Source organism: Aegilops tauschii, chromosome 7 (genome assembly GCF_002575655.3).
Source record: "Aegilops tauschii subsp. strangulata cultivar AL8/78 chromosome 7, Aet v6.0, whole genome shotgun sequence".
Taxonomy (NCBI): domain Eukaryota; kingdom Viridiplantae; phylum Streptophyta; class Magnoliopsida; order Poales; family Poaceae; genus Aegilops; species Aegilops tauschii.
In genome coordinates this window covers 196,734,122-196,748,810 of record NC_053041.3, presented here as the reverse complement: position 1 = coordinate 196,748,810, position 14,689 = coordinate 196,734,122, and the positions used below count along the sequence as shown (strand labels likewise).

The 14,689-nt window shown below is 48.7% G+C and overlaps 1 protein-coding gene across 1 annotated transcript; it reads right to left on the bottom strand.

The window, feature by feature from the left end:
• Positions 1–479: 479 nt before the first annotated feature.
• On the bottom strand, positions 480–1,926 carry LOC109781780 (AT-hook motif nuclear-localized protein 22). Its single transcript, XM_020340385.4, has one exon. It carries the CDS (start codon positions 1,742–1,744, stop codon positions 788–790), a length of 957 nt encoding a protein of 318 aa, XP_020195974.1. The 5' UTR covers positions 1,745–1,926; the 3' UTR covers positions 480–787.
• Positions 1,927–14,689: the final 12,763 nt, after the last annotated feature.

Below are 14,689 nucleotides of genomic sequence, written 5' to 3'. Positions count from 1 at the left end.
AGACCTCAACCTGGCATTACTGACGGACAAAACAGAGGACTAGGGACATAACTGTAGTTACTTCTTTTTCTATAGGGGAGGCTAGATTGCAAAGTGGAGTAGGCTCGTACGACTAGCACGCTGTAGAAATCGTGGTACTCCAGAAATTGTCGCAGACCCTAAACTAGGGTTCAAAATCCTGACCCGATCACTCCTTAATCCAGAGTCGACAGTGGCAAAATTGAACAGAAGCAGACAATTGCTCATGTCATGACCAAGTGACACATGCAGAGGAAAACAAAGACCGGAAGACACCTTGCGTGACAGGTCGTTACGAGTTTTAACCATGCTTTCATTTTGTTAAATCGTTGTGGGAGGTGTACTAGCAGAAGGTCGAACTGAAAATTAAAGTAAGAGTAACAAGCATCATTGCACACAAAAGTTGCTGTAAAAAGGCCACGGATTCGAGATAGAAAATATTGCAGGATGAACACGGGACATCAACTTAACCTTTCATTCTTCCGGGTTCTTGTTCCGAAAAAATTCTTGCGACACTGATACACTAAGCGATGTACGAGATTTTTCCGACATGAGTACTAAAAGTCTAAGACTAGTCCACAAAATGCGTTGATCCATAATTTTACATGCATTGCATACTCCACAAATCACCTCAAGTGCAAAGCTTGCAACACGTACCATAGACAAAATGCTTTCCCACAGTGATCGATTGCAGTTTCTTCGGATCTCCTAGTAATTCTGATTCGACGCCATTGCTAAGATCGACCTTGCTGGAAGACAGTCCAAGCAATCATGGCCTGACGCCGCTCCAGGTCCCCAAGTTGTCTCCGGGTCCGGGCAGGTGGTAGCTCCCAACATTCCCTTCAAGATTGCACAACGGCATGCCATGCCCACCGGCCTCGCCTCCGGTCACCTCCGACGACTGCTGCGGTGAAGCGCCGGGGGGCTGCGCTGCTGCGCCTTCTCCCTGCGCCTCTGTGGCTGCGGTGGCCGTGCCGGCCTCCTCTGCCTCCCCCTCCAGCGGCAGGCGCTCGTAGACAGCATTGGCAAACGACGCGGCCATGAGGAACACGGGCCCGGCGGCGACGAGCTGGCCGACCACGCTGCCGCCAACGACCTGCCCCTGCCAGCCGGCGAGGTACACGGCGAGGCTGCTGGCAGCCGGGGGTGCCGGCGGCGGCAGCACCGTGCCCGTGAGCGACAGGATCTCGAACTGCCCCTGCAGGGTGGCAACGAGGCCGCCAGGCGACGACGACGACGACGCGCCGGGCTGACGAAGCGAGACGTTGGTGACGACCCCGGCGCCGCTGAGCACGCAGACGCCGCGCCTACGGCGGCGCGCGTACTCGGCGAGGCACTCGACGACGTCGGCGCCGTCGGCGACCTCGAGGATGTGGGAGTGGAACGCGTTGGGGCTGTCACGGATCACGATGATGGGCGGCTTGGGCTTGTTCTTGGACCCCGGCGGCCTCCCCCGCGGGCGCCGCATCGGCCGCGCGGACCCCCCGCCGCCATCCGCCAGCACCATGGCCGATGAGGAGGGCTGCTGCTGGTCGGCGCCGCCCCCGTGTTGCTCGGCACCGGCGCCGGAGGCGAGGCTCCTGACCGGCGACGCCATGGGGTGCTGCTCCGCCTTGACATGCGTGCAGGGGTGGAACGGCGTCGACTGCTGCTGCTGCGCGAGGAGGAGGTCGAGGTAGTGCGACGCGCCCCGGGGCTCGCCGGCGCCAGGGTCCATCCCGGCCATGGCGCTCCCATCGGCGCGCTCCCACCCGTTGCTCGCCGCCAGCTTCTTGATCTCTTGAGCCTCCGCCTTCTAGTCTCTCGCCTGGTATCTCTGGCCAGCGCGGCGCGATGCCGCACAAGCAAAAGCGATAGTGTACCGTGGCCGTAGGCGGTGGAGTTTGGAGCAGAGACCGTGGCTATCGACGGAGATAATTACAGGACAGTACCACATTTGGGACGCTGGTGATGCATTGGTACCACTTTTGAAAATTTTTACGTGTCATTACCACGTTTGGGTTTAATCGTTGTAAATCGAGCTAATCTTCGTATTTCTACGTATTGACGCTGGAACTGACCGCCCGGGCCCGCGCGACAGCTGCCACGCTGGCGAATCGGCACCCGCCCGCTCGCTCGATACGTGCGGTCCGGGCTCGAACCGGACCGGCTCGAACCGGACTGGCCCGTGCTCTGTCTCTCCCTCTCCTTTCTTCTCTTCCTCTGTTCGTCGACGAACCATAGCTCCCTCGCGCGTCTCTACGGCGATGGCGGCGGCGACCCCGGGCGGTGGTGGCGGCAGCGGCGGTGGCGGCAACGGTGATGGTGGCGGCGCAAACATTCCCCTCTTCGGCAGCGGCGCGGCAGGAGGAATCGAGGGGAGATCTCCAATCGAGGGCGGCGACGGCTACTCGAGCTCTGAGTATTCCAGCGACGACGACGAGTTCATGGAGCCCGCACTGTCCATGGAGCAGCGGGTACGGCTGGCACAACAATGGGTGGCGAACCCTAGCAATAGCCACGAGCTGACCCACGGGCTCGGCGGCGTCCTGTAAGTTTCTGTTTCTGTCTTTTTTTCTTCTCATTTATTTGCTAATTAGGGTTATAGTGTACTGATTAGGCAAATTGCATGTGAATTGTAGATTATATGAAGACATATGGAATGTTAGGATCCATTTTGACAATAATGATCTGTTAGAGAGGAAGTTAAGTTGTTCAGATGTGACATATCTGAATATGGTTGCATTGATGGAAACACAAGGCTTTAGTATTGATAATTCACTGCTGTTTTACATGGAGACCCCAGGAGAGCAGGGTTTGGAATTGGTTGATAGTAATGTTAAACTACAGTTGATCAAGAGGCAGAATGAGGAGAGTTTGGTGCTTAATTTGCTATTTAGGGCTTGTACACCAGCTGTCAGTTTAGCACAAAAGGGTTTTGTAGAGAAGCAAAAATTAGATGCAATTGTTTATTCTGAGCCTGTGGTTTATGATCTAGCTGATCCTCCTGTGTATGCTGTTGATCAGCAAGGGGTAGCTTATGAAGGTCAGAGTAGCTGCTCTATTGCAGCTGTAGGCCCTGCTGTTTTAACACGAGAGAGCAGGAGTGTTCTAAATCCAAAGTTAAAAGAAGTTGTGGAAGAAGAACAAGATGGCTATGATGGCAGTTATGCATCTTCATCTGAAGGGCAATATGACAGTGACACTAACCCTTATTATATTGGGGATTTAAGGCCTAACTATAATGAGGAAATGAATGATGCTGAAGACATGGAGATGGAAGAGGGAAACAGACGGATAGAGGAAGAAGTAGAAGAAGAACATGAAGAAGAAACAGAGGATGAAGAATCAGAAGAAGAAACAGAGGAGGAAGAACAAGTGCATTATGAGGGTGACACAGAGGTAGATGAATTATTTGATTTGGAGGATGATGACCCTATTGTTCCAGAAGAGGAAGAAAAAATATATGTGCCAGCAAAGAAGAAGCAGAAGCTGCAAGTATGGAGGGGACCAACAACAAGGTCACATTCCAGTGTTTTAGAAGAAGTGCAACCTGATTGGAAACCATCATCAAATGAAGAAGATAATAGTTTACTGAAGGACAGTGAAGATGATGGGTTTCAGCCACTAGCATTTGTGCTACCTAAAGGAAGGAAGAGCAGGGCAAAGAAGAGGCCACCTAGAGTATGGTACAATGAGGATTTGGAGCAACCACCAACAACTACAACTGCAAATGTGTTTCATAGATCAACATTAATTCAGAGATGCTTTGTTGAGCTTGCGCATCACTCAGTGCAGAGACTTCAAGTATCACAGGAACTCAGATAAGAGGATCATTGTGCATTGCAAGAATTCACAATGCAAGTTCTGCATTGTGGCAGCTGTTATAAAAGGGGAAAACACTTTTGCAATTAAGAAGATGAGATTACAACACACTTGCCCTAGTTCAACTGAAACAACCAGGGTAAGTGCCAAGTGGCTTGCAAAGCAATATGAGCCACTATTCAGATCTGATGTCAGTACTAGCATACATACACTTATTGATGCATGCATGGAAAAGTATGGTGTGGATGTGCCCAAGGTTATGGCATATAGGGCAAAAAACCTAGCTGTTGAGGCCGTGTTGGGAGATCATAAGAAGCAATACCCAAGGCTGAGAGACTATGCTCAGACTGTCATGGATACAAACCCTGGGAGTAGAGTTGTAGTCAGCACTGTAACTCCAAGAGCCACTGAAAAAATCCCACATCCAGGACCCAGATTCCATGCCATGTTTTACTGCATCAATGGAGCAAGGGAGGGATTTCTACAGGGGTGTAGACCATTCATTGGTTAGTTTATTTTAGCTTGTACACTACTTTGATGTTGTTACTTTCAATAGCTTGCACATATAAATGCATTTAACATGTTATGTTTACTTCCTGTTTTAGGTATTAATGGATGTTTTATCAAGCTAACCACCTATGCACAAATCCTTGCTGCCACTGGTAGAGATGGCAATAACAACATATACCCACTGGCATTTGGCATTGTTGGACAAGAGGACAAAGCAAACTGGTGCTGGTTTCTACACCAATTGAAAATTTGTCTTGGAGGAGAAGTTGGACAGTATGGTCCATATACTATAATGTCTGACAGACAGAAGGTATGTCTATCCACCTTGCATTGCCTGCTAAATATGTGTTTACATGTGTATTAGACAGTAGCTTAGCTGTTTAAATTGTGTGCACCAGGGGCTACTGTTTGCAGTTGATAGAGTTTTTCCTAACAGTAATCAAAGATTCTGCTTAAGACACATATATGGAAACTTCCAAAATGCTGGCTTTAGGGGGGAAGACCTTAAGAAGTGCATGGATAATGCCAGTTATGCATATAATGAACACAAATTTAATATAGCAATGGATGATCTCAAAGCTGAGAGTGAGGAAGCTTGGCAGTGGGAGTGCAATACCCAAGAAAACCTGGGCTAGGCATGCATTTGACACAAATTGCAAGACTGACTTGGTTGTCAACAATTTGTCTGGGGTGTTTAACAAGTACATCCTAGATCATAGGAAAAAACCAATAAGAACTATGTGTGATGGCATAAAGGATAAGCAGATGGTTAGGTGGCACAGGAATAGAGAGAGTGGAAAGGAAGCTAGATGGGAGATCACACCACATTACAGTGAGAAGTTGGAGATTGAGAAGGAAAGGGCCAGGTACTGCAAACCCATTCAAGCAGGTGTTAACTTGTGGCAAGTAACTAGTGGGGAGCAAACACATGCTGTCAATTTGGAACTTGAAACCTGTGGTTGCAAAAAGTGGGACCTCAGTGGAGTCCCATGTAACCATGCCATCTCAGCAATTAACAAGGCAAAAAGGTTTCCAGAGGACTATGTAAGCAAAATTTTCAAGAAACCATATTACTTGGCAGCATATGAACCAATGATATATCCTGTCCCTGGTGAGCATGACTGGACAAAGACCCCAGGTCCAGACATAGAACCTCCAGCATTTAAAGTCAAGAAAGGAAGAAAGAAAGAGAAGAGGATAAAGGGAAAATTTGAAGTTCCAAAGCCAAAGTCCACCTCAAGAATGGGGACAATAACTTGTAGCAATTGTGGATTACAAGGGCATAAATACACAAGCTGCCTTAAACAGTTGAAACCTGAGTTGGCCTTAAGAAAGAACAAACATGTGGTAAGCCCTTTGAACTAGTTCTTCACTTTGATGTTTCTGTAAACTACCTTTGTCCCTTGCACATTTCTTACTTGTAGTATTATTAAGTGTGTTTCCTTTGAATTGTTTTCCAAGCCTGCTGCAAGGAATTCACAAGGAAGAGGTATTGCTCCTACAGCTCCTGCAGCAACACCTAGAGCTGCTTCAGCAACACCTAGAACTGCTTCAGCAACACCTAGAGCTTCTGCTAGTGCTGGCAGAGGTGGTGGAAGTGGTGCTGGCAGAGGTGCTGGAAGAAGGGCTGGTGGTGGAAGAGGATCTGGAAGAGCATCTTCTAGTGATCAATCTACTGCTGGGAGAGGTGCTCATTCTTCAAGGCCTTTCTCTGCCCCAAGGCAGTATGGTGCCTCAACTTCTAGTGCTCCTCCTCAACCAACTGATGGCACACACACTGGATGGATGACCTGGTTCAATGCTAGTAGAGGTGGCCGAAGGTGATGCAAACTTCTGCTGATGCTACAATGTGCACCTACTACAATGTGGAATGTTATCTTTTGGTTTGATGTCACTCCAGTAACTACTGCTGATGCTTTATTTTGGTTTGATGCCACTACAGCAACTTGTGTTGATGATACATTGTGCTTTATTTTGCTTTGATGATACATCAGCAACTTGTATTCATGGTACGAGGATTTACGGTCCCTCGGAGTCGACGGAGCCACCTAAACCTAACCATTAGGATTTACGGTGCTAACATAACCATCAAATAGTCTTCCAATGCTAACATAATCATCTAATATAAAACCTTGTGACGCTTGGGTAATCAAGCTACAGTAACCCTCTAGTAATGATGCCACGTCACCACGATTACTGTTGCTAATCTCGTGTTAGTTTAGAACCGATCCAAATTCAAATTTAAGATCAAGTCGAACAGTTAAAGTTTTCAAAAGTGAAAACTAAAATGTTGTAAATGTGATAAATAAAACGTGGGTAATAATGGCGGAGAAACCTAAATTTACTAAAATGTTTAAGTGTTCAAAATAATTAAAACTGTGGGTTAAATAATAAAATAAATGCCTTTTGAATTTTATAAAATATTAAACTATTTTAATTGGGATGAGAATTGATGTGGCAGTAGTTTATTTAAAAGTACCAAGTTAGGTGTTAGTGATAATTTTTACTAACACTAAAATAAAATAGAAAAGAATAAAAAAAAGAACAACATACCCCCCCCCCCCCCCGCTGGGCCTCGTGGCCCAGCTGGCCTGTGTCGCCCGAACGGGCCGGCCCACACCCCCACCACTTAACCCTGGTCCACTCGACCGAAACCCTAACCCCTCCCACTTCTCCCTCCCTGATTCCCCACTCCCCTCGCTCCCTCCCCACTCCCCGATCCCCTTCTGGATCAGGGCAACCACCTCAGCGCCCGGCGCCCTCTGCCTCCCCCGGCGCTCCGCCGTTGCCGGGCACTCACCGGCCCCCACCTGCGCCGCCCCGTCGCCTTGCCTCATCCCCGCCGGCCTCCCCAGGCCTCGTCGCCCCATCGACGCCCGTCGTCCCCGCCGGCACCCAACCCCGGCGCCCGCCGACATCGTCACGTCGCCGCCTCGCTGTCCTCTCCATCCTCGACCTCGCCCCCGCCATCGCTGGACCCTGCCGTATCAACCTCCATCGAGCCCGCTGCCCTGGACCCTACTCCCCGCCATGAGTAGCCGCCTTTTGTTGGAAATATGCCCTAGAGGCAATAATAAATTAGTTATTATTATATTTCCTTGTTCATGATAATCGTTTATTATCCATGCTAGAATTGTATTGATAGGAAACTCAGATACATGTGTGGATACATAGACAACACCATGTCCCTAGTAAGCCTCTAGTTGACTAGCTCGTTGATCAATAGATGGTTATGGTTTCCTGACCATGGACATTGGATGTCGTTGATAACGGGATCACATCATTAGGAGAATGATGTGATGGACAAGACCCAATCCTAAGCATAGCACAAAAGATCGTGTAGTTCGTTTGCTAGAGCTTTTTCAATGTCAAGTATCATTTCCTTAGACCATGAGGTCGTGCAACTCCCGGATACCGTAGGAGTGCTTTGGGTGTGCCAAACGTCACAACGTAACTGGGTGACTATAAAGGTACACTACGGGTATCTCCGAAAGTGTCTGTTGAGTTGGCACGGATCGAGACTGGGATTTGTCACTCCGTATGACGGAGAGGTATCTCTGGGCCCACTCGGTAATGCATCATCATAATGAGCTCAAGGTGACTAAGGAGTTAGCCACGGGATCATGCATTACGGTACGAGTAAAGTGACTTGCCGGTAACGAGATTGAACAAGGTATTGGGATACCGACGATCGAATCTCGGGCAAGTAACGTACCGATTGACAAAGGGAATTGTATACGGGATTGATTGAATCCTCGACATCGTGGTTCATCCGACGAGATCATCGTGGAACATGTGGGAGCCAACATGGGTATCCAGATCCCGCTGTTGGTTATTGACTGGAGAGGCGTCTCGGTCATGTCCGCATGTCTCCCAAACCCGTAGGGTCTACACACTTAAGGTTCGGTGACACTAGGGTTGTAGAGATATTAGTATGCGGAAACCCGAAAGTTGTTCGGAGTCCCGGATGAGATCCCGGACGTCGCGAGGAGTTCCGGAATGATCCGGAGGTGAAGAATTATATATAGGAAGTCAAGTTTCGGCCACCGGGAAAGTTTCGGGGGTCACCGGTATTGTACCGGGACCACCGGAAGGGTCCCGGGGGTCCACCGGGTGGGGCCACCTATCCCGGAGGGCCCCATGGGCTGAAGTGGGAAGGGAACCAGCCCCTAGTGGGCTGGGGCGCCCCCCATGGGCATCCCCCTGCGCCTAGGGTTGGAAACCCTAGGGGTGGGGGGCGCCCCACCTGACTTGGGGGGCAAGTTTCCCCCCTGGCCGCCCCCCCCCCTTGTAGATGGGATCCAGGGCCGGCGCCCCCCCAGGGGGCCTATATATAGTGGGGGGAGGGAGGGCAGCAGCACCACAGCCCCTGGCGCCTCCCTCTCCCCCTGCAACACCTCTCCCTCTCGCAGAAGATTGGCGAAGCCCTGCCGAGATCCCCGCTACTTCCACCACCACGCCGTCGTGCTGTTGGATCTCCATCAACCTCTCCTTCCCCCTTTCTGGATCAATAAGGAGGAGACGTCGCTGCTCCGTACGTGTGTTGAACGCGGAGGTGCCGTCCGTTCGGCACTCGGTCATCAGTGATTTGGATCACGGCGAGTACGACTCCATCAACCCCGTTCACTTGAACGCTTCCGCTCGCGATCTACAAGGGTATGTAGATGCACTCCTTTCCCTTCGTTGCTAGTATACTCCATAGATGGATCTTGGTGATGCGTAGGAAATTTTAAAATTCTGCTACGATCCCCAACACCTTTCCCTCCTCCTCTCCCCGCGTCGGCCGCGCACTCGCCTTCCCCGGCTCGCCTCGTCACCGCGCGCCCCGGTCCCCATCGCCGTGCACGCCCGCGCCATCTGCAGCCGCGCCCGATGCGCGCTCACCGTGCCCCCGTCCACGCGCAGGTCCCCGACGCCCATTGCCTTGCCCGCCTCCAGCCACCTCCCCCCGCGCCGCTCACCTGCGCGCGCGGTGCCCTACCGTGGACTCGGCCCCCCCTCGCACCGCCGCCCGCCGGCGCGCCCGACACCCGCCAGCGCGGCCGCGCCCTTCTGGGCGGGCTCCCTGTCGCCCTGGCGGGTTGTCCGCTCCAGCGCCCGAACCCGCTGAACCCGCTAGGCCCCCTGGGGCCAATGACAGGCAGGCCCCACCCCCTGGAACTTAAAAAAAAAGAAAAAAAGAGGAATAAAAATAATAGTAAAAATAGTAATTAATTAATTAAGATAATTAATTAACTTAGTTAATCATGTTAGTTAATCTAATTAACACTGTTAATTAACCTTAATTATCTGATTAGGTAGACAGTCAATGACAGATGGGCCCCACTGCCCTGTTTGACCGGTCAACGGTCAACGTTGACCGATGACATCACGCTGACGTCATGATGACGCAATAAACGTTTTCGAATTAAATTAATTTATGATAATTCTAAATGTGATTTAAAAACTTTTAAAATTAATATAAAATAAACCGTAGCTCGGATGAAAATACTTTGTACATGAAAGTTGCTCAAAGCGATGAGACGAATTCGGATACGCAGCCCGTTCGTCTGCCACACATCCCTAACATATCGAACTCTCAACTTTCCCCCTCCGTTTCATCTGTCCGATAATGCGAAACATCGGGAATACTTTCCCGGATGTTCCCCCCCTTCGCCGGTACCACCTACTGCCGCGTTAGGGCACACCTAGCACCGCTCATTGTCATGTCACGCATCGTCATGCTTATGTTTGCATTGTGTTTACTGTTTCTTCCCCCTCTTCTCTCCTGTAGACTACGAGACCGACGCTGCTGCTGCCCAGTTCGACTACGGAGTTGACGACCCCTCCTACTTGCCAGAGCAACCAGGCAACCCCCCTGATCACCAGATATCGCCTATTCTTCTCTATACTGCCTGCATTAGAGTAGTGTAGCATGTTACTACTTTCCGTTAATCCTATCCTGATGCATAGCCTGTCCTTGCTACTACTGTTGTTACCTTTACCTGCAATCCTACATGCTTAGTATAGGATGCTAGTTTTCCATCAGTGGCCCTACATTCTTGCCCGTCTGCTGTGCTATACTATCGGGCCGTGATCACTTGGGCGGTGATCACGGGTATATGTTTATATACTCTATACATGACACATGTGGTGACTAAAGTCGGGTCGGCTCGTTGAGTACCCGCAAGTGATTCTGATGAGGGGGCTGAAACGACAGGTGGCTCCATCCCGGTAGAGGTGGGCCTGGGTTCCTGACGGCCCCGAATGTTACTTTGTGGCGGAGCGACAGGGCAGGTTGAGACCACCTAGGAGAGAGGTGGGCCTGGCCCTGGTCGGCGTTCGCGGATACTTAACACGCTTAACGAGATCTTGGTATTTGATCTGAGTCTGGCCATTTGGTCTATACGCACTAACCAACTACGCGGGAACAGTTATGGGCACTCGACGTCGTGGTATCAGTCGAAGCTCTTCTTGACGTCAGCGACGGAGCGGCGCGCGCCGGATTGGACTGGAATGCCTGCTAGGCTAGGTCTGCTTCTGGCCGCCCTCGCAACATGCAGGTGTGCAATGGGCGATGGGCCCAGACCCCTGCGCCATAGGATTTAGACCGGCGTGCTGACCTCTCTGTTGTGCCTAGGTGGGGCTGCGACGTGTTGATCTTCCGAGGCCGGGCATCACCCAGAAAAGTGTGTCCGGCCAAATGGGATCGAGCGTCTTGGGTTATGTGGTGCACCCCTGCAGAGAAGTTTATCTATTCGAATAGCCGTGTCCCTCGGTAAAAGGACGACCCGGAGTTGTACCTTGACCTTATGACAACTAGAACTGGATACTTAAAAAAACACACCCTTCCAAGTGCCAGATATAACCCGGTGATCGCTCTCTAACAGGGCGACGAGGAGGGGATCACCGGGTAGGATTATGCTATGCGATGCTACTTGGTGAACTTACCATCTACTCTCTTCTACATGCTGCAAGATGGAGGTGGCCAGAAGCGTAGTCTTCGACAGGATTAGCTATCCCCCTCTTATTCTGGCATTCTGGAGTTCAGTCCACTGATATGGCCCTTTACACATATACCCATGCATATGTAGTGTAGCTCCTTGCTTGCGAGTACTTTGGATGAGTACTCACGGTTGCTTTTCTCCCTCTTTTCCCCTTTCTATACCGGATTGTCGCAACCAGATGCTGGAGTCCAGGAGCTAGAGATCCCGAGGATGATTCTACGTGGAGTTCGGCTTCGAGGAGTAGTTAGGAGGTCCTAGGCAGGAGGCCTTGCCTTTTCGATCGTTGCTACTTTTGTGCTAGCCTTCTTAAGGCAAACTTGTTTAACTTATGTCTGTACTCAGATATTGTTGTTTCCGCTGACTCGTCTATGATCGAGCACTTGTATTCGAGCCCTCAAGGCCCCTGGCTTGTATTATGATGCTTGTATGACTTATTTATGTATTAGAGTTGTGTTGTGATATCTTCCCGTGAGTCCCTGATCTTGATCGTACACGTTTGCGTGCATGATTAGTGTACGGTCAAATCGGGGGCGTCACAAGTTGGTATCAGAGCCAACTGCCTGTAGGAATCCCCTTTCCACACTCCTTGGCCGAAGTTGAGTCTAGTCATTGAAAAACTTTTACTGACTTGGCTGTGTGGCTTACGGGCCCACGTCGCCATTGGGTGGTAGTAGGAACTTTTATTCCTCAACCTATACTCTGGGACTCTGACATCTCTTCTATTCGGGTTAAACGATTTTACTAAATCTAACATTAGGATCTCGTTATCACTTTCACCCGGAGAGCCCCTTATTACTGATGATCGTCTGCTGCACGTGAAGACCCTGAAGATACTCTCCGCTGATAACCCGAGAACTTGTGTTCATCGCTTTTGCAATTCCCTTTCATCGATAAACTCCTATGGATAACCATGCATACTCGCCATTCATACAATGTTTCCCAGTTGATCTTGTTATTACAAGATACCTCGAAATTCTCTCTGTTGTTTCGAGAATCCTTTGAGCTTACTGCCTTGCTATTCCTTGTCACCTGAATACCCCTACGGATAATTCCTCACACTTATCGAGTATCCGCCCATCCCCAATTGATTCATGTATTTCACAAAGGTCTTCGAAATATTGGCATCCTTTGTCACTATCAATTTTTGCTTGCATTATGGTTAATCCCATAAGTATAGTAATCATATTGGCATCCTTTGTCACTATCAATTTTTGAGTCCACTGATTCAATACGTTGTGAATGTTCACAATCGTCAGTCGAATCCTAGGATTATCCTTCTGGCTCAGTCATCATTTGGATATGAGCTGGTTCTTGACCAATCAATGCCTTGATTGGTTGTGCTTCTAAGTCTACTCAACTTATCCATCCTTAATCAGAGCATTTGCTTCTGATTTTTATCCCTTGATTTGGAGCTCATAATTCCTTTGCATTGGAGCTTTGAATTAGTCGGTTGTTTTGATAATCCGATCTCCTTGCTTTCTTTCTTCTGCTGGTTGAGTACCGATGCTCACATCAGGTCTCTCGTGGACCACCAGAACCTTTATGGGATTTTATCCGGCGACGTCCTTCATATTCAATAACTTTGTGAGTCTTTTCTCGGATACATAATGCCTTTGGTAAATTGTATCCTCTGCTTTGTCAACCATGCTCTACTTTTGAGCTGGTGATAATCACTCTCGAAGCTTGTGGCATATGTTTCTAAGTTGCCCTGATGGGTTGAACCTGTGCCTTCCTTAATCTGTGTGAACCCGAAAGTTTTCCAAGGTTCATACTCCTCTGGTAATTCACCAGGTAGGTCTTCCCACTCAAATTATTTTTTATAGAGCAGTGAATGAAAGGTTATGCATTGCAGAAGTGGGAGTCGACCTTGAACTTTGTGTTCATGCCCATGGACACGATGTAGATCTTATCATTAAAAGCTTCTCTTAAATTAATTATTCCCTTGGTATAAGTTCATCTTATATCTGGGATCTGGCCTTTTGCAATCGTGGTTCCGACCATGTTCTCCTTTAAACACCATTTCTCGTGCAAGTTTAAGCACTTGACTTCTGCAGAGCAAAACCCAATCCAACCTCTACTTTGATCTGTCGTCGAGTATTACCCCCTGGTATCTCGAGATTATCACGAGCAACATAACTTCTTAGGAGTTCTTCATCAACTAATACTCTTGCCGATTCCATTTTTCCAACGGGTTCTGAGTTGTTAGAACCCCTCAAGGACACCGACAACTGAATCGAGTCCGCACTGCGATTCAACAACTCTTGGTAACCTTCATTACTTACGAGTTTGAACTCGATCACGTCATTCCTAGCCTACTCAGCTACATCATTATCGTGTTGATTTTAACTTTGCTACCTGGTCCTTAATCACGGAGCACAACCTTCGACGGTGAGCTAATCTTACGTCGATCTTCCTCGTCATATCATTCCTCCTTGAACAACAAACTTGATTTCGAGTTTGTGTCGTACCCAGGGTTCCATTAACCTTTCGCTTCATCATTCCTTTGACTTGATGTCATCGCCGATCGGTTACATCTTGAAATCTCTCGACAAAGGTGTCGTGATCATCAACATTCTGAGCTCTTCCAAAATATCTATTGAATTCTTGATGGGAAATACCATCCTTGCCCCCGGTGATTTGGGTTATCATTGACCACTTTATTGCCTTCCGTTCAACACAAACTTGTTCGTGTTTTGTGTTATACCTTGAGATCCTTGCTATCCAGCATTTGTTCGTCTTTACCTTGGGGTATTACCATCTTTTATGTCAAGAATGTCGTGAGAATTTCACCACCTCTTAAGAATTCTTGATATAGGTGATACCTTTTGCCATATCCGTTCATTCCTTGGTCTCCGTGTTATTTCTAACCGGAAAACCGACAATCGAACTATGATGTGCGACTTCAAAACTTCTAGCAACCCTATTGCTTCAAAGTTAATGGTCGATATTTCATTCTTAGACCATTGGTTATCGAACCACCATTCTAACATTGATCATGCTACTTAAGCCCATATTTCGGGTGCACCTTTCAACCAATGTTTAACTGTGTATGTTTTCCTCGAGCATACATCATTATATCATTTGCACTGACTAATGTTATCTCCTTGTTCACATAATTGTGGAAACCCATCTTTTGGAAGTCTCGATGAATTGTCGCTGAGTTCATCAGCTACCACCTTTTCCCTTCATTGGTTTAATGATGAGCTTTTGTTTCGGAACCCGCTTTCGTAGTAATTTTCCCGAGAATCTTACAATGTCGTCTCGTCAATTTGTTTTGCACCTTTTCTTCTTAGGCATCCTGAGTCTAAGGTATCCTGACACCAATCAGATCTGAATCTCGGTCAGATATGATGGTTGGAGCATTTTTCCAA